Source organism: Xenopus laevis, chromosome 3L (assembly GCF_017654675.1).
Source record: "Xenopus laevis strain J_2021 chromosome 3L, Xenopus_laevis_v10.1, whole genome shotgun sequence".
NCBI classification, from domain to species: Eukaryota; Metazoa; Chordata; class Amphibia; order Anura; family Pipidae; genus Xenopus; species Xenopus laevis.
Window position 1 is genome coordinate 142,556,072 of NC_054375.1, and position 19,643 is coordinate 142,575,714.

The 19,643-nt window shown below is 38.3% G+C and overlaps 1 protein-coding gene across 6 annotated transcripts; it reads right to left on the reverse strand.

The window, feature by feature from the left end:
- Positions 1–3,871: 3,871 nt before the first annotated feature.
- On the reverse strand, positions 3,872–18,834 carry LOC108710638 (CD209 antigen-like protein C). 6 transcript variants are annotated; one of them, XM_018251750.2, is made up of 10 exons: positions 17,823–18,833; positions 17,613–17,717; positions 14,314–14,424; positions 11,470–11,532; positions 11,068–11,121; positions 10,912–10,986; positions 7,675–7,758; positions 7,444–7,592; positions 5,828–5,928; positions 3,872–4,781 (listed from the first exon to the last, which is right to left on the reverse strand). In XM_018251750.2, the coding sequence occupies exons 1-10, from the start codon at positions 17,896–17,898 to the stop codon at positions 4,664–4,666; spliced, it is 936 nt and encodes a 311-aa protein (XP_018107239.1). In that variant the 5' UTR covers positions 17,899–18,833; the 3' UTR covers positions 3,872–4,663. The 6 variants fall into 6 exon arrangements, with proteins under 6 accessions (XP_018107239.1, XP_018107238.1, XP_041443069.1 ...); XM_018251749.2 differs by having other exon boundaries at positions 7,444–7,595; XM_041587135.1 differs by lacking the exon at positions 14,314–14,424 and having other exon boundaries at positions 7,444–7,595; positions 17,823–18,834.
- Positions 18,835–19,643: the final 809 nt, after the last annotated feature.

Here is a 19,643-nt window from a genome sequence, read left to right on the forward strand (position 1 = left end):
TGGCAGGCTGATATCTCTCCTACTTAATGTAACTGAATGTGTCTCAGTGGGACATGGCTTTTACTATTAAGTGTTGTTTTTAGATCTACCAGGGAGCTGTTATCTTGTGTTAGGGAGCTGCTTTCTGGTTACCTTCCCATTTCTGTTGTTAGGCTGCTGGGGGGGAGGGGTGGTATCACTCAAACTTGCAGTAAAGAGTGATTGAAGTTTATCAGAGCTCAAGTCACATAACCAGGGGCAGCTGGGAAATTGACAATATGTCTAGCCCCATGTCAGATTTCAAAATTGAATATAAAAAAATCTGTTTGCTCCTTTGAGAAATGGATTTCAGTGCAGAATTCTGCTGGAGCAGCACTATTAACTGATGTGTTTTGAAAAAAACATGTTTTCCCATGACAGTATCGCTTTAAAGTTAATTTAAAAATGAACTTCCTTTTTGACATCTATTGTGGTTTTTTTTTAATACAAATGAGACATACAGGCTTTTCTGAATGGATAGTTATAGTTGAGACATGAAGCAGATGCCCAGTACTGGCTGAACAACACAGGAGCTGCCCAAGGCAGACAGTCTATTTCCTTTTAAGGGTTCTGTGGTTAGTAAAGGTTTTATTTTTACCACTAAAGGCATGCAAGCATCTTACAGGGAAAACCCACAAATTAAGGGTTATATACATTTAAACCTGAGCAGATGAAAACTAAATTTTGATTACATTTAATTGCAGTGCAAAATGGGCAATATTTAAAAATATTTCAAACTAGGGCCAACAGTTCCTGGGACATGCTGACATTTCAAGTATAATAAAAAACCTCTTCCCTTTTGGAGCCATTTCTCTCTTCTCTGTTGATTCACATAAAGCTGAATTGCAAATCCATCAAACACAGACAAGTCATCAGAAGCTCAAACAGCATGGCAGGAGTCTGAACAGAATCCAAAACATTCTAAATGCAATTAATAGGGAGGCAGAAAAATTATTCAACCCACCGTGAACCCCTTAAATGGATTATTTATCATCCAGAGCATCACCCAACCTGACTGCCTTCACCGAAAAGAAACTTTAACTTTGCTGCTGGTGGATTTACTCATTGATAAAGAGGGACATGCTCCTCTCTTCAAGTGGGTGCTTCTGTGTTTATATGTGTTTCTAACAATAATAAATGCAGTTAGGTCTTTGCCCTCAGTTTCTTGTGTGTCTCTATTGGCTAATGTTGACATAGTTGGCCTTGAGTGGTCATAGCAGAGTAAATTAATCCTTATTGGAGGAAAAAGCAGCCTACATTATTTAATGTTTACATGATTTTCTAGTAGACTTGTGGTACAAAGATCCAAATTATGGAAAGATCCATTATCCGGAAAACCCCAGGACCCGAGCATTCTGGATAACATACCTGTACTTTTAGAAGTTAAATTGCCCCATCTCTACTGTCTGTAGAGTCATCTGCATCTTTTCATGGAAAAGCTCTGTATTGCCCTATAAACATTGGCCTTATTCCCTTTAAGGTGTCACCTATGTTGAAACCCCCCAGTTTAATTTTATTATAAAAGCCTTTATTCTTCTAACAAAGCTGCAGAGAGCATAGTACATATAGAGGCACATTTACTAAGGGTCGAACATCGAGGGTTAATTAAGCCTCGAATTCAACCCTCGAAGTAAAATCCTTCGACTTCGAATATCGAAGTTGAAGAATTTACCGCAAATACTACGATCGATGATCGAAGGAAAAACCGTTCGATCGAATGATTAAATCCTTCGAATCGAACGATCCGCACAATTTTAATCCATCGATCGAACAATTTTCCTTCGATCAAAAAACCCTTCGAAAAGTAAAGAGGAAGGTCCCCATAGGCTAACATTGTAGCTCGGTAGGTTTAAACTACCGAAGTATGTAGTCAAAGTTTTTTCTAAAGAGACAGTACTTCGACTATCGAATGGTCGAATAGTTGAACGATTTTTAGTTTGAATCGTTCGAATCGAAGTCGTAGTCGAAGGTCGTAGTAGCCTATTCGATGGTCGAAGTACCCCAAAAAAACCTTCGAAATTCAACGTTTTTTTACTTCTAATCCTTCACCCGAGCTTAGTAAATGTGCCCCATAGTATCTATATAACTATAGATATTATAACTGTGTATAAAGCAAAAGTATGTTAAAGGAAAATATGCCCTTAACTGGTAGCTGATAAACAGAGGCAACAGAATAAAGGGAAGATAATACATGAGGTTAGCCAAATTGTCTTAATCACTTACTCTCTTCTCAACTGCCCAGTTTCAGTCTCTCGGTATGGACTGCCAACAGTTCTCCTTGTTAGTCACGTAGATGTAACAGTGTGGCTGTGACTGGTCAGTGTCAGAATCTGTCATCAATGCTTCTCTCCTGTGGCTCAGCACAAAAGTATATGTTGCAACTTATTCTCCTTCTCTATGTCGGTGGCCACATCCTGTGCTCTCTGCTCTTTACCAGTAACCATTGGGCTTGGCCACATTTGGAGATATTCACTGACACACTTCACTTGCAACAGAAGTTATCTGGGCCTTAAATTATACTAATATTAGGAGGAGATTTGTATATGTTTAGGTTCTTCTGCCCTGCAGCTAATGCCCCATTACTGATGCCAGATCATGTGGGAGCAATTTAATAGAAGAAGCAGAATCTTTACAGGTCTATTTGCCCAACAGGTGACCAGTAAGGGGCCGATTCATTAACTTCGAGTGAAGGATTCGAAGTAAAAAAACTTCGAATTTCGAAGTGTTTTTTGGGCTACTTCGACCATCGAATGGGCTAGTTCGACCTTCGACTACCACTACGACTTCGAATCGAAGGATTCAAAGTAAAAATCGTTCGACTATTCGACCATTCGATAGTCGAAGTACTGTCTCTTTAAAAAAAACTTCGACCCCCTAGTTCGGCAGATAAAAGTCAATGTTAGCCTATGGGGAAGGTCCCCATAGGCTTGCCTAAGTTTTTTTGATCGAAGGATATTCCTTCGATCGTTGGATTAAAATCCTTCGAATCGTTCGATTCGAAGGATTTAATCGTTCGATCGAAGGAATAATCCTTCGATCGTTCGATCGTAGCAATTGCGCTAAATCCTTCGACTTCGATATTCGAAGTCGAAGGATTTTAGTTCCTAGTCGAATATCGAGGGTCAATTAACCCTCGATATTCGACCCTTGATGAATCGGCCCCTAAGTGTCTGAATGATGTGTATGTTGGGGGAAATTGAGGCGCTCATGAATACAGCACTGCCAAATGTAGGCAGCCCTGTATTCAGCCCTGCAATTTGCCAATTATAAGCCAGTTAAGCAGAAATGCCCTGTTAGAAGTAGACGGGTGGCATCCCATTATATGTAGATAATTACCTTATAATACACAAGAGCCCTAAATATCCTGTAAATGATATCTATATAAACAGTGCTTGGTGATGTCATCAGTTATAATCTGTGCTTAGTGATGTAATTTCACCTGACTCGCTAAAACTTGGGTATTATAATAAATAATGTACCCCCTGTTGTAAAATGTGAGGATATTAAAAGTCATCTAGGAGTTCCACGATTTATATGGGAATTGAATGCCTTGGTGATTTATTATATCCTTATGTTTTACTGTAGGGGGTACATTATTCACTATATATATTGGTGTTTACCTTTCCCAATGTGCATCCCCCCTACCCATCTAGATTATAAAAATAACAACAAACCAAAGACAGACTCTCATTACCATTTTTTCGGTGGCATGGATGATGGAGATTATTGATCTTTCCCCTCACGGACCAGTCTATGGGCACTTACAGATTACTTATAAAAGGCAAGTCCTTAATAAGAGCCTTGCATAACCTTGTACAATTACAGCAGGGAAAAACATAACAGGGGACATGTGTTAGGTTTTATAATGTTTTTATTTAGTTAAATGTGCTTTATTGCCCTTGTCAACATTAATTGAATTGGTTATACAAAAATTGGTTACACATAAGGGCTCCTGTACATCCGCAAATGCAGTTGCAAACCCCAAATTTTACTGCGTTTGTATTAAAGGTACTTGTGTCAAAATACCAGGCGGTAGCTCAAGGGTTCATCAATCGCCACAGTTCAGTCGCCCCAAATGAATAGGGTGCATATGTTATTTGCATACCGACCACCAGAAATAATGGCAGCAAACATCGGCACTGACACCAGGCAGGCACCACAAATATCGGACTATTTGCGACTAAGTACATGTGTTTGGTAAATTGGATGGAATTGCAGTAGACGCAGTGTAGTTTTAGCAAGTTATATCGCTCCTTGTGACTGCAGTGACATTAGCATTCTGGGGAAAATGCTGCATTGGGGGAAAAAAACATGGCGACTGTGCTTGAAATTACACTTTGCTCACTGCCCTTGCAGATGTAAATGAGCCCTATAGTTAAATAAGAAAAATACAAAATGAAAATAGAATTGGGTCTTATTTACTATTAGCAGGTGCAGCACTAGCCTCAAAAAATCACGTGGATCACTTTAAGCACCTCGCCGAGTTGAAGCAGAGCATGAGACATGTATGGCTGCAGCTTCTTCAGTTATTTGTAGTTTTATTTTTCCTGTTGAGGAGCTGTACAAATGGACTCCACCGACTTTCCAAGTACGACTGCGACCGGACTTTATTTGTATTACCAAATGCCTTGGAATGTTAAAGGCTTTAATTGCAAATATAATGTTTCTTGATGGAGCAGTTGACGTCATTCCATGCTCCTGCTTTGATCTCTACACAGTTTTCTTGGGAACCAGCATTATTGGGTTCATTGGGAGCCCACTGCCTGTTCAAAGAACACATGGGAATAGATAAGGATAAGACAAACTGGAAGCAAGCAGAAAGATGCTGGTATATGCATTTCCATATTTTATGGATTCCTGATATAGGTCGTACCGTTAATCCTTAAACCATCTACCTGTCCTGTTGCTTATGATCACCCTTAAGCATGAAGGACCTCCAGAATGTTAATTATTTCCATTGCCATTGAATACATGCTGGAAATATTGCAATCATAGTTTTTAGGTCCATCGGCACATCATTGTTTTGGAGTCTAAGTGGCCCAAAAGGACGTCATGAGCAACACCCAAAAATAAGTTACTCTTACCGGACTTCTCTACTTTTCTTACCGCTTTTTCTATCCACTTTAATTTATTATTCTAATCGAACCCTAGTATGTTAAGGTTTATAGTGCTATATATACACATAAATACCATGCAATAGTACCACTGGTACAATAGAAAACAATTCAATGACGATGAGAAATGAGGACTAGTGTTTGAGAACTAGTCGTTGAGGAAACAAGTATAATATCAAGGGTTGAGGAACCAAAATGCTTCAAAGAGTACAGCAGACGTTATCAGCATATGAATAGAGTATGAGGTACAGGATAATTATATGGTTTTAAGGGGACTCTGCAACATGTCATAGAAGCAAAATAAAGAATAATAATTAAAAGGCAGTGACGAAAGCACAGAAAAGAAAAGAACTAAGGATGGCAGAACAGGATATAGATGCATGAAAGTTTTGTTGCTCTGAATGACACATATATATTTGTTTGCTCTGACTAGGATGATGTGTTTTGTTATAGAGCAGGGATGCACCAGGATTCGGACTGAAACCAAGAGTCTGGCCAAACCAGTTCTGAACCCTTAGAAGCAAAAGATTTTTTATGCAAGTTATGGTTCAGATTTGGTTAGGTATTCAGCCAAACCCTTCCTGAAAGTTTCAGGTTTTGGCCAAATCCCAAAAATAGGGATTCAGGACCTAGGGGACCTAAGCACAGAAAAAAATCTACCCAGGTAAAATAAATTCCATGAGCATCAAACTTACGTAAAGCTTGGAATGCTCAAATCTGTCCATAGCCATACATATCCAATTTTACTCATCCCAATCCAGAGCGCCTTATCCCTCAGTGATGGCTGTAAATCATCCTGGAGATGAATGACAAGGTGTTATAGACAATGCTTATCCATGAACCTTCTCCTGCATCAGGCAAAATGGCTTTCATTTGAAGAAAGACAAACTTGAGTTTTTTGTTTATCAAGGCTATTCAGCAGAAAACCTCAAAATAAAGATCCTCACAGGCTATTTGCTGCTCATATTTTTATCACCAGTTGAAAAGGGAAGTAAAAAATCAAAGTTGAAATCAACATGTATGACATATACTTCTACTGCTAATAATTGTGTTTATATGCAGGAAGTTATGTTTTTTAGGGAATAAACGTTCTACTTCTGTATTCATCCTTCCAGAGGAACTAGTATGAAACTAGATATAGAAGTGTGAGAGTAAAAGACACAGCTGTGTCCATTCATTGGTTGATATAACCTACCATGTATGGTTGATGTGAGCACGTGTCTTATTCAAATCAGAAGTCAGCCTTTAGTATTTAAACAGTTTGCCTACATGGAATTATCCATTTGTGCATTTTACTAGAAACTTATTTATGAAAAAGTTTAAATTGACATGAAACAGAGCTGTATGTCAATAAAAAGAATAACCATTGGAAATATCTCTTTCTAAATAATACAAGTTGAATTCAAAAGGATTCTGTCATGATTTTTTTTTGGTATTGTTTTTGTTATTAAATTACGCTGTGTACATACACATATTTCATTCTACCATATAGAATTTTATTCTTGAATCAATAAATACATTTTTTAGGTGTAATATTGGTGTGTAGGCAGCCATCTTCGGTCATTTTGTCTGGTCATGTGCTTTCAGAAAGAGATAGCACTTCGTGATGGAACTGCTTTCAGATAAGCTATTGTTTCTCCTACTCAATGTAACTAGAGGAGTCAGTGGCACTTGGATTTTTACTATTGAGTGCTATTCTCATATCTACCAGGGAGATGTTATCTTGTGTCAGGGAGTTGCTATCTGGTTACCTTCCAATTGTTCTGATGATAGGTTGCTGGGGGAGAAAGGGAGGGGAGATTAGTCGCCCGTACTGCCTTTCTGCCGGCAAGAATAAGAATTGCTGGCGGGATTTCTTTGGATTTCCGAAGTCTTCCTGAAGTTGCCTCGTTAGGCAACTTTGGGCGACTTCAGAAATCGGAAGCAATGCCACCGGTAATTCGTATTCTTGCCGACGGGAAGGCAGTACAGGGAAATTATTCGCCTACAGTAGAGCAGATTTGTCGCTGGGTTGGCTAATCTCCCCATCTGCCACCACCCTAAAGAATGACTGATGTTTATCAAAGCACAAGTCACATGACTGAGGGCATCTGGGAAACGGACAACATGTCTAGGCCTATTTCAGATTTCAGCGTTAAATATATAAAAAAAAAATCTGTTAGATCTTTTGAAAAACAGATTTTAAAGTAGGATTCTACTGGAGGAGCACTATTAACTGATGCATTTTGTAAAAAAAATGTTTTCCCGTGACAGAATCCCTTTAGTGTAAACTATGGCGGTAGTTATCTCACCAGTAATTAAAAGACCCTACCATTTCCTTTTTGTCTCTCAGAATGAGGAGGTTAGAGTTCCGCCTGATGCAGTCATTTTTAGACTCTTCCCAGGTCAGAGCTGTTGTTGAAATATAATAACACTTGGACTCTATCAACATCCAGCTTTCTGGGCATTTCCTAAGAGATCCTCCTAAAACAAAGAGAAAACACTCATTAGGGATTCAGAAATATCAAAGGCTGAGTATGAGCAAGAAACTTGTGGCACTTACTAATGTCTTCCTTAAGCTTTGTGATTTCTGCCATGAGACGCTCTTCCATCATCTTTACTGGGGCATTCAGCATTTCCGATAATACTGGAAAATACAATAATAGAGCTTTATTCTTTTGACTTTATTTCTACAACTAAAACGCAGTTTTTATGTCTATGGGCACCATATTGATTCACCAACCCTGGGACTAGATCCTTTTGGTCTTTGTATGTGGTCTCCTTGCCTATCTAGATTATAAACTGTTGTGGCATGTTCCTTACTCAATTATATCCCTTTCATCCCATTAATTTTCTGAGGATCTCATTTTATTCTAAGGCACTGGGGATTTGTGTTTTTTTAGGGAAGCTAGCTCTTTTACAATGAGATAGACAAGCGTAAATACGAGACCACAGTCCTCTGTTTGCTGCCTTCTCCCTTGTGTGGTCTCCCAGGGCCTATTACAATCAATAGGTAGTATTCTTTGGAACAACTCCACCCCTATACTATTTCCCATTTCTCATCTTTAATTTATGAATTGCTGATGCTATTAACTCATATATTGATGGACTCACTTTTTAATAATCAATAATTTAAGCACATGCACTTTAATTAATTGATTTATTACATACCTAGTTGAATTGAACGAATTTGAATTAATTCACTAATTCATTTTTTGATGTGCGGTACACAGAATTGATTGGGATTTATGTACATGATTGAATTGGCATGCACTTTATAAAAATGATAGCACTTTATATTTATTTAAAATCAATTTTGGAGAGTGAGGTGTTTTACTGCTACTCTTGCTGAGAATTTTACTAGCTGGTAATTATACATCTCCCCTATCCTAAGTGATTAAGTAAAAGTGAGTACATATTAAGTTACAGGGAAATTCCCTTTTTTTTCTTTATTGAGTAAGTGGAATTATATCAAGTAGAGTTAAATTACAAACAATTAAGGACAGGTCGAGTGAATCTGAGACAGAATTAGCAAGTCATTCCAAGGTTTTCTTGTAAGTCACTGAACTGGACATTCATATGAACTTATTAACATTAAAGGGCAGATTTATCAAGGGTCGAAGTGAATTCGAGGGAATTATCGAAGTAAATAGGATACTACGACTTTGAATTTACTTTGATTCGAAGTAAAAATCGTTCGACTATTCGACCATTCGATAATTGAAGTACTGTCTCTTTAAAAAAACTTCAACTTCAATACTTTGCCAACTTAAACCTGCCGAAGTGCTATGTTAGCCTATTGGGACCTTCCAGAGCAAAGTTTTTTGGTTTCGAAGGAAAATAAAGTACGATAAAATCGTTTGAATCGTACTATTCGAAGTACGATCGGAGTACGATCGGGCGATGGTACTATGATCGGAATACGATCGTCCAATGAATAAAATCCTCCGACTTCGAATTCGAATGTTGGAGCATTCTATTTGATGGTCGAATTTCGAATTATTTTCCACTTCGAAAATGCGACCCTTGATAAATCTGCCCCTTAGATAACTCATCTTGCCTTGATAATCAGGTTGGATTTAAAGCCAAGCTTGGTTGTGAAAAAAGCTTCTACTACAGCCAATGATTTGTAGCAATACAGTACAATGATCCCAAAGGGGTGATCACCCCCTGAAGTGCTTCAAAGTATAAGGTCTGCTTTAGTTGTGTCAGTACTTTATACTAGTTACTAGTACTATTTACTGCTATACAGATGCACTAAATACATGGTTGGCTTTTGAAATGCCTTGAGAACCACCACACCCAATGTGTTTTGAAGGGCTCAATATGTAATTTAAAAAGTTGATGATCCCCACGCAAATGTTCGAAAGGTAAATTTGAATTTTCAATTTCTTTTCGTGTCAAAACTCACAAATTCTAATTTAAAAGCACCAACTCGAATGTAAACTGGAATGTGAGATTTATCACACCTCGACCATGGAAACGGTTCTAATTCGAATATTTACCACCTAAAACCTGCTGAGTAAATTAAAACGGAAGAGGCCCATTGAACCATTTCATATGTCAATTGCCTTCCTCACATTTGAGCTTTTTTGGAGGATTGAAATTCGATTTTCATTTGATTAAAAGTTTTGGTTCGGGACTGTTCAATATTAGACGGTCGCGTTTTTCCATAAATAACTTCCCATTCGAGTTGTGACTACATTTGAATTTATTATTGTAAAAACAATTCAAATAAATTTGAAATTCGACCTTTGATAAATAACACCCTAGGTCATGCTTTCTACCCATTATACAAAATAACTTTTCACAATACCACAATGTAAAGATAGTGCCCCCCAACTTGCATGTGATTCACAGATGTGGATACACATTCACACGTCAGGACGTGCACCATGTTGCACATACAATACATGTAAAATCTAGTAGGGAGATCCCTGGAGCCAGGTAAGTATTCTTACAGCTAGTTGTTAAAGGAGAAGGAAAGGCTTGGTGCACTTGAGGGTACCAAATGTTAGGCACCCCCAAGTGATTGTATTGACTTACTGAAACTCGGGACCGGTGCTCCTATCAGCAGAAAACTGCACCGGCCTGGGGTTATTCCAGTGAGCACCATGAAGCCATCCTCTTTTGGCTTCTTCTTGCTTTAAATTACTCAGGGCAAGCGCATGCGCAGTTGAACAAAATAGTCGACTTTTTAGTTAAAGTTCGGCTTTTCGTTCTTCTGTACATGCGCAGCCGCACGAAGAACGCAGAAGATGGAAGAGGATCGCCCCGTGGTGCTCACTGGTATAACCCCGGACCAGTGCGGTTTTCTGCTGACAGGAGCACGAGCCTGGGGTTTCAGGTAAGTCAATACAATCACTTGTACTGATACATTTGACAAGGGCAACCCACTTTATAGAGATGCTAGACAATTCAGATAATTCTTCATTGCCTGATAAATGTTGGTGCAGGTGACTAGAGTTTGATTCACCAAGTAGCTAAAAAGGCACACATGGACCAGCAATCCTTCACTTTGGTCTAAAATATTACTAGAACAGGAGCTGTTCCTTCTAGTCATTATTTTATTTTTTAGAAATACCTGGACAATATTTGCCCTCAGGGACATTCAAGTCTATGATGACACTGACCACTAGTCTCCATCAGCAACTATAACCCTTATCTTCTAAATATGGAATTGGGAACTGGCCCATCAGAATACAGTGATTACATCTGTGTAGTGAATCACATTATTTGTGCCCATTGGACTGGGCACCAGGTGCAGTTGTAACCTCTGAAGTTGCACCCTTGCACTTACCTTCTTTTTTTGTATCCATAATGTTTTGCTTGAGCTCCAATATTTGGGAAGAAATAGCATTGTTTTCAGAGTTGGCTGAAAATGACCATAGTGTATGAATATTACAAGGAGGCCACTTGCTTCTTCTTGGATACATTTGTGAATTCTTTTACTCACCTTCCTTCCGCATCTCAGTGATGTTTTGCTTGAGCTCTAACAATTGGGAAGAGTCTATAATAAAACCCAAAGCTGGAGGTAACTGGCTAATGATCATGTAAAAGATTCAGATTTTTGCTAAATGTTTTCTTTCCAGTAATTTGCAGGTTTAAAGGATGACATAACAGATGCTAAGCTCCTGCTAATAAAAGTCAAAAGACGCTTTTTGGCATGCGTTTTTCTTGCTGCAAAAATTTTGCTGTGGTTTTATGAAAAAATGTGCAGAATTTTGTTGCAAATTGTTGCCTGATGAAACATTTGTCTCATCGCTATTGGTAAGCGATATCAGAGGCATAGTGATCCCAATGGGGCATCATTGATGTTTTTGGCTTGGTTAAAGTTAAAGCAAAATCTCTTACTTACATTCCTTCTTTGTCTCCATTTTGTTTTGCTTGAGCTCTAACATTTGACCAGAAATAGCAGCATCTATAAAGAAACCCAAAGCTTTTTGTAACTACAGAGATCATTATACTTAAACATACTTAATGATCAATAATCTACTGTGTGTAAATGATCCAGAATAGTTACTGTTAATATTATCTTTCCAAAAGTCTATAAAACTTCTTTGCCCAGGGCCCCAGGGACATTGTTTATGACCAACCAGTGACTCTGTAAATCCACAATATAAGAGCAGTAACTGGACATAATGGGCAGGAACCTAGACACAATATTTCATTTTACAATGATATTAATAGTAATGGGTTCTTTTTTTTATATGGTAAATATCTGGTAAGTTCTGGACCCCCCTGCATCTTAGGTTTGTAGGCACTACCTAGCTCAAAGACTCACACCTATAGGCACTAGGTGTGGAATGCAGTGACAAGTGCAAAAAACACAACTTGCAATCTGCCATATTTTTGCATTTTACACCATACCCTGCATGCTGAATGAATTACCCTAGGTCTATGGGTTCCATTCCTGAGCACAGAGACTTGCTCTGTGCTTGCCTGCGCTTTATAACACTGTATTTATGGAATAAGGAAGGGGAGGCATGTAGGTGTCCAACACAAATGCTCTTGAAATTAGCGTTGGGTCTTTGTAAATGACCCCTAGGAAGTTTTTTGCACTTTGCATCCTGCCCTGTAATTGGTCAACAAGGCTCTCTATGTTTTCCTTGATGTTATGTGAGATCCTGTGGTGTGTTGCTCAAGGCAATAGGAAATTACATTCAGTAGTTGGCAGAAAGCAAAAGTACAGTAGGAGAATGCAGAATGACTGACCACAAATATATAGTCAATGTTAAGGAGAACTGAAGCTACAAAAAACTTATATTGTTAGAAATACTGCATTATATATGCTGAACTTACTTGTACCTGCCCAGAGGTTCAGCAGCCCTATAACAATAACAACCTATACACTCTATCTATCAATCAATCAATCTATCTATCTATCTATCTATCTATCTATCTATCTATCTATCTATCTATCTATCTATCTATCTATCTATCTATTCATCTATCTATCTATCTATCTATCTATCTATCTATCTATCTATCTATCTATCTATCTATTCATCTATCTATCTATCTATCTATCTATCTATCTATCTATCTATCTATCATCTATCTATCTATCTATCTATCTATCTATCTATCTATCTATTCATCTATCTATCTATCTATCTATCTATCTATCTATCTATCTATCTATCTATTATCTATCTATCTATCTATCTATCTCTCTATCAATCATGTATCTATCTATCTATCTATCTATCTATCTATCTATCTATCTATCTATCTATCTATCTATTCATCTATCTATCTATCTATCTATCTATCTATCTATCTATCTATCTATTATCTATCTATCTATCTATCTATCTATCTATCTATCTATCTATCTATCTATCTATCTATCTATCCATCCATCTATCATCTATGTATCTATTATTAATCTATCTATCTATCTATCTATCTATCTATCTATCTATCTATCTATCTATCTATCTATCTATCTATCTATCTATCTATCTACAGCGTTTGGGAGGCAATATATGCAATTTAGATATTCAAGTAGGACTGGCACAAACCGTACTTCACTCCAATCCTTGATGCAATTAAGTATATTTTATTTAGCAAAGGATTTAGCCTATGATTAAGTGTCCATATGGCAAAAAACAAGTAAGACTACATTTGAGATGTTTTTTTCTAAATAAAATAGATTTTTAATTGCATCAAGCATTGGAGTGAAGTCAGGTTTGTGCCAGTCTGGCTTAACTAATAAAACAGAGTATTCCTAGACCACTGTTATTGGATATGCAAGCAAAGGACTCATGTGGGAATTTAACAATTGGTGGGAGATTCAAACTCCAAATCAAATGTAACCAGTTATCACATGTCTCCCTTACTTACCAGTACCAAAAGTGTGGGTATCCAATGTATTAAATAGTGGGAAAAGATATTCCCAGAGGAAGGGGAGCAAGGAAGGAAAATGTAATATAACTGAATAGAAGTTGGAAAGATGTGGAGAGAACAAAAAATATGATGCAAAAATGGATAGAATTTAAAAATTAGTAGAGAGAAAAGTCATGGAATTATAGAGAGAAAAGTGATGGAATTGAGCAAGATGGGATAAGAAGGGTACTGGCGAATAGAAGCTACAGAGGATGGACGAAAAGGAGAGCATGGGGCAGAAAAAAGAAGAGAGGGAGAACTCAAGGTGAAAGGGGCAGAAAATAAGGTGTTGGTAGTTGGGAGAAACAAGAGAATATAAAAGTGGAAAGAAAACAGAAATAAGAGTTAATGGAAAGTCAGAAGAAGAAGAAAGTCTGGGATAAAATAAAAAAGGGTGGAGGAACAAAGAAGAAGAGAAAGAACTATGAGAATGAGAAGAAAATTTAGAAGACAGAAATTAAAACAGAAGTGGACAGTAGTGGCAGACAAAAACAGGACAGGAATGTAGGTTTTGGACCCCAACTATTCCAACAAAAATATGTGGGTGGATTTACAGACTGGTATATACATTTCTGCATCAGGGAACCCTATATATATTTAGTGCCTGAATCAAGATTAAAAAAAAAAACAAATTAGAGAAGTGGTATGGAAGAAACTTTCCCTTTGTCTGTTCTCCACCTATTTCTGCAGAGATACCAGAAAATAAACCCAAATGTTTATGTAACAGCAGCCAGTGTTGCATCACAGCTCACTATCACTGAACATCTCTTCCTCATCGTCTCAACAACTCTTCTCTCAAACTCTTACTTACAGAAAGTGGCAGTCACAGCAATCAGGATTATCCACAACAGGAACATGAAACCAACAAGAAGAATGAGGGTCGGGATAAGCCACCGCCGACTGCTCCATTTCCCACAGCATGCTAGTGTTAGAGACAAGAATTGAATGGTACAAGGTAGCTGTGATAAGTAACATGTAAGATGCCAATTCAGCCCCTTCAGTCCAAGTTAGTCTGTGTATGGGAGCCTCCCAACAGCCTGTAGTTTAACATATCAGAAAGCTGAGAGTGGCAATGGTAGTTCACTAGATACAGTAACTATTACCAACTGGATATATTTAGTAACAGCAAATGTTCATAAAATGTGAAATATAAATATTTTAATATTTGATAGTGATGAGTACTTAAGTACAATCTTCTGCTGATCAGATACCAAAGATATCCTGGGCCCATAGGCAGGTGGTAAGTTCTGGACCCCCCTGCATCATAGGTTTGTAGGCACTACCTAGCTCAAAGACTCGCACCTATAGACACTAGGGGGCAAATTTACTAAAGGGCGATTCACCAGCGTGACGTCATTTTGGGACTTCGACGTAAATTCACTAGCAAAGGAGATAGACTAGCGCTACTTCGCACTCTAACGCCAGGCGAATTTTTGCTGGATTTTACTGAACGTTACCTCTTGCGCCAGACTTGCCTTTGCCACCTCAGACCAGGCCAAGTCCAATAGAGTAAATAGGAGTTCCCGAAAAAAAATTTTTTTTAAATTTTTCTAAGTCCCAAAAAACGCTGGCGACTTTTCAGTTTTTCAGGGTGATAGGCTGCAAAAGATCGTAATTTTTTTTAGGGCTTCCCCCTTACATTTCCTAACATATAGCACATAAACTATACACTTGGCTCATGTGTAGGGCAATATAACAACTCTATTTTATATTATTAAAATTCCCTGGGCTTGTGTAGTGTAATGTATTTGCTGCAACGTATATGTCCATTGAAATTTAACTTCCCGCCGTATGCAAATTAGCCAACGCTAGTACAACTTTGCTTTGCTTGCCAAATTAACGCTACCGAAACTTTGCCATTGTTCGGCACCCTGGACGCAACTTTGCATTTTAGTGAATTAGCGTTGTCCTTATGAATTTTCGCCTGGCGAAGTGTGGTGACGTGAGCGAAGCCGTCGCTGGCGAATCTCCGCAAGTTAGTGAATTTGCCCCTAGGTGTGGGAGTGGGACACAGTGGCAAGTGCAAAAAACACAACTTGCAATCTGCCACGTTTCTGCATTTTACACCATGCCCTGCATGCTGAATGACTTTCCCTAGGTCTATGGGTTCTATTTCTGAGACTTGCAGCTTCCCCTATAATTACATTTTTGCCTGCACTTAATAGCACTGTATTCATGAAGTACAGAAGGGAGGAGGAATGTACTGTAGGTGTCCAACATTCATGCTCTTAAACTTAGCGTTGGGTCTTTGTAAATGACCCCTAGGGAGTTTTTTGCACTTTGCATCCTGCCCTGTAATTGGTCAACAAGGCTCTCTATGTTTTCCTTAATGTTATGTGAGATCCTGTGGTGTGTTGCTCAAGGCAATAGGAAATTACTTTCCGCAGATGGCAGAAAGCAGAAGTACAGTAAGAGAATGCAGAATGACTGATCATTAAAGTATAGTCAATGTTAAGTAGAACTAAAGCTGCTAAAAAAAAGCTAAGACCTGAAAGCCTTTCTTTTTGGATGGAAGCTTATTTGCTGATGGCACAATGTTAAACTACGTTTGTAACCTTGGTATGAGCTGAGGGGGGTCCAAATGTTCAACTTAAAAAGGCTAACAACCATTAGTCTAATGGAGCAATATACGCAATGCACCTATACAATCAACAGGATTATTCATTTATCATTCTTTTTGTTTGGATGAACAAGCCCAAGGCTCACTGGGATTTGTCCTGTCGCCTGATGGGTCGGTCTGACAACCCCCTTCTATGCTGCCTGCTCTTTGCAAGGACTAATACATAAGGAGTAGTTGATGGGGCTGGCCATATAATATATCACACTGTGCAAATATAACAGCACTTGCCCACCATAAATTAGGAAACGTAATACATTTCTTTAAATCCCTTGAATGAATATTGTTTTTTAAAGCATTGATAGACAACTAGTTACATCATAGGAGGGTGGGCAGATGAAGAACCCACTACATGACCCTCTTTGCAGCCACACAGGTCCTAAACTATGAAAAAAAGCTATTGGGCTTATGTTAAACAAGCATTTTAGAGGAGAAGGAAAGTCTTCTTCCACTTGGGAGTGCCAAATGTTAGGCACCCCCAAGTGAATATATTTACTTACCTGAAACCCCGGCAAAAGGCCGAATTTTAACTAAAAAGTCGGCTATTAACTGCACATTCGTCTGCCCCGGGAAATTTGAAGAAAGAAGAATCTGGAAAAGAGGATCGCTCCGTGGTGCTTGCTGGAATAACCCAGTGCAGTTTTCTGCTGATAGGAGCAAAGGCCCAGGGTTTCAGGTAAGTAAATACATTCACTTGTGGTGCCTAACATTTGGCACCCGCAAGTGAAAGAAGATATTCCTTCTCCTTTAAAGGAGGCCTTACATGGCCAATATTTCCTCTGTGAGTGAGAACTTCCATACTGCTGGACTCTTGTGCATGCATACCCCATAGATGTGTGCAAAGCAACAGCAATGTTGAATGTTAGAACAGAAGAAATAATTCTACTTTCTATCACACTATATTGTATAAACATATGCAGACATTAAGGGGCCCATTTACGAAGAATTGAATTTCCATCCTTTCCACAAATCTCAAAAAAAATTGTGGTTTTCCTATTTTTCTTAAAAGCTATTCAAATTCGAGATTTATGAAGTGTAAAAACCATGAAAATCTCTAATAATTCGCCAGGTAAAAGTTGTCCAGGTCCTATAGAAGTCAATGGGAGCTGCGCTGCTCTTATTGGACCGTTTCAAATCAATTCAGGCTTTTAGAGGTTTTTTAAAAAAAACAATTTCTAGGAATTGTCTGAAAAACTTAGAGGATCATTTGATAAAAACTTTTGGATCATTTGATAAATGTCATGACCTTCGTAGTTTTAAAGAAAGTGAGTTTATTCTTGGTTTGAAGAACCTCTAAAATGACTAAAATTCTATCCATAATAAGTAGGCCTCCATGAGGATGTAATAATCAGAAGTGAAAAAAAACGCTTTACTGTAAATGCAGATATTATCACATTTATTAAAGATACTTTATGCTGTTTTTCAACAGGTTTTAGAGATTTGTTAGTATACAGTATATTACTACAGTTTTGCTGATATTGCATGATCCTTACTAGCTATTGTTGCATGCTCCTGGATATGCCGATCAGGTATCGGAGGCAGAGACCTTACATCCACATCAGCATAGTCATCTTCATTATCTGGCTGTAGGTTGCACCCTAAGGGCAGAAGGAAATGTGATGGAGAGGCAGTCCATAAAGACTAAAGGTACTTCTATATTAATCAATTCCTTATCCAGTGGGATGCCCCACTTACTTACTTACCTAGTTCCAACTTGTTTTCATAAAAATTGAGCCAAGTAGCTGTCTGCTTTTCCTCAGATAAGGTACAGTCCTGCATCTTATTCCAGACCCTAGTCCTCAAAGTTCTACAATTCTCACCAATTTAAACGAGCTTGGCCACTCTTCTGAAGCAAAGTTACGGATTCCTGTGGAAAAGACAAAGAAACTAAACTGAAAGTCGAGACAAAGGAAAAGAGAAGTGAGAGCAAAGCACAGGGTGCTAAGTAGGCAAGTTTCAAGGCATGGGAAATGAGGGAAATCTTTGAAGTTTGCTTTAAGAGATGTTTTAGTGGGGTTAGGATCTGTATGGGGGTTTAGTAGATATAAGCAGAAGTGTGAGGGAGCTGTGACTTCTTTCACTTCTCCATCTGTAGATAGTCTATCCATGGAAGACACTTTGTTTTGAAATGACCATATATAGCACCAATGTCGCTGCATTCATTTCAACTGAAATGGTGTGATATGTTTTTTGGAGTGAGAAAAAGAGCCAAATGTTTAAATTAAATTTGTGTAATCTATCTAGCAGATGGTTGGGCGGTATGATCAAAATAAACCAAACGATCCAACCAAACTTGTACCTACCAAAGAAGGTTTGGAAACCATGAAGATCCAGAAAAATCTTCTGATCACTGACTAATCTAGCATTAGCCAGCCATCTTTAGAACTGACTATAATAATGCAACCAGACAATTTATTTATTAACAATGCCGAATACAGTAGATGTATTTGGTTGGGATGTACAGTATGTCCATCCCATACTGACATTTAACCCTGTCACACTTTGTGGCCAATAAAGCATCCACACCCTGGTGTGCAATGGGAATGGATTCAGTGTGGTCATGGTTCATGATGTGGTCAATGGTTCAAAATGAAGGCCAAATATGTCCTCTCTAATTTTATACAGGCTTTAAAGACTTTACATTTAGATGTATTATCAGTATCCTATAATCTACATGTTACATATATTGTAATGCATAATCCTTACAAGCAGTTATTATTATGTATTTTTAGAGCACCAACATATTGCGCAGTACTGTAAAATAAATGTGTTTATACAAAGAAATCACATGAATTACACACATAGAACATACAGAATTACATACATAAGACTAGTACCAGTACAAAAGGTAGGAAGGCTCTGTGCAAAAGAGCTTACAATCTAAAAGGGGACATGAATGAGACACAAGTTGTGGGAGAGGGCAAGATCAGAAATTAGTTGGTGAGGGATGTAGCATTTGGTATTGCATTTGGTTGCTAAACAGAATGAGGGTAGGCTTCTTTAAATAAGTGTGCTTAAGAGATCTTTTGGAAGCTGAAAGGTTGTAAGAAAGTGGGACAGACTGTGGGAGAAAATTTCAGAGGAGGGGTGCAATTCGCCGCGAATTCGCACCTGGCGAATAAATTCGCCCATCACTACTGGAGAGGTGACAGTTTCTGGTGGGGAAGGCCATTTAATTGAGAGTTACAGTAGTACAGTGACAGTTGTTTCAATATCCTTGTTCTTCCACTTGGGTAATGGAGGCAGAAACCTTACATCCACATCAGGATAGTCATCTCCATCATCTGACTTCAGGTTGCAACCTTGAAGGAGAAGGAAAAGTGATGGAGAGGCAGCCCAAAGAGACACACATTCATATTACCCAAGCACATTGTGGCTTATGGCAGGTTCTGTGTTAATGAGCCACTAGGGTGCCCCACTTACCAAATTCCAATGTGTTCTCATAAATATTGTGCTCAACTACTCTGTTTTTCCTCAGCGGGCAGTTTACTGATGGGCAGTTCTGCATGTTGTTCCAGGCTCTA

Bases quoted from the DNA above. Each gene is read 5' to 3' on its own strand.
- LOC108710638 (XM_018251749.2), bottom strand. From the start codon at position 17,898: ATGCAGGACTGTACCTTATCTGAGGAAAAGCAGACAGCTACTTGGCTC. The intron at 7,596-7,674 runs GTAAGTGCCACA...TCTTTGTTTTAG, and splicing joins AAAGCTTAAGGAAGACATTA to GAGGATCTCTTAGGAAATGC. The intron at 4,782-5,827 runs GTAAGTTTGATG...TTCTTTGAACAG, and splicing joins TTGAGCATTCCAAGCTTTAC to GCAGTGGGCTCCCAATGAAC.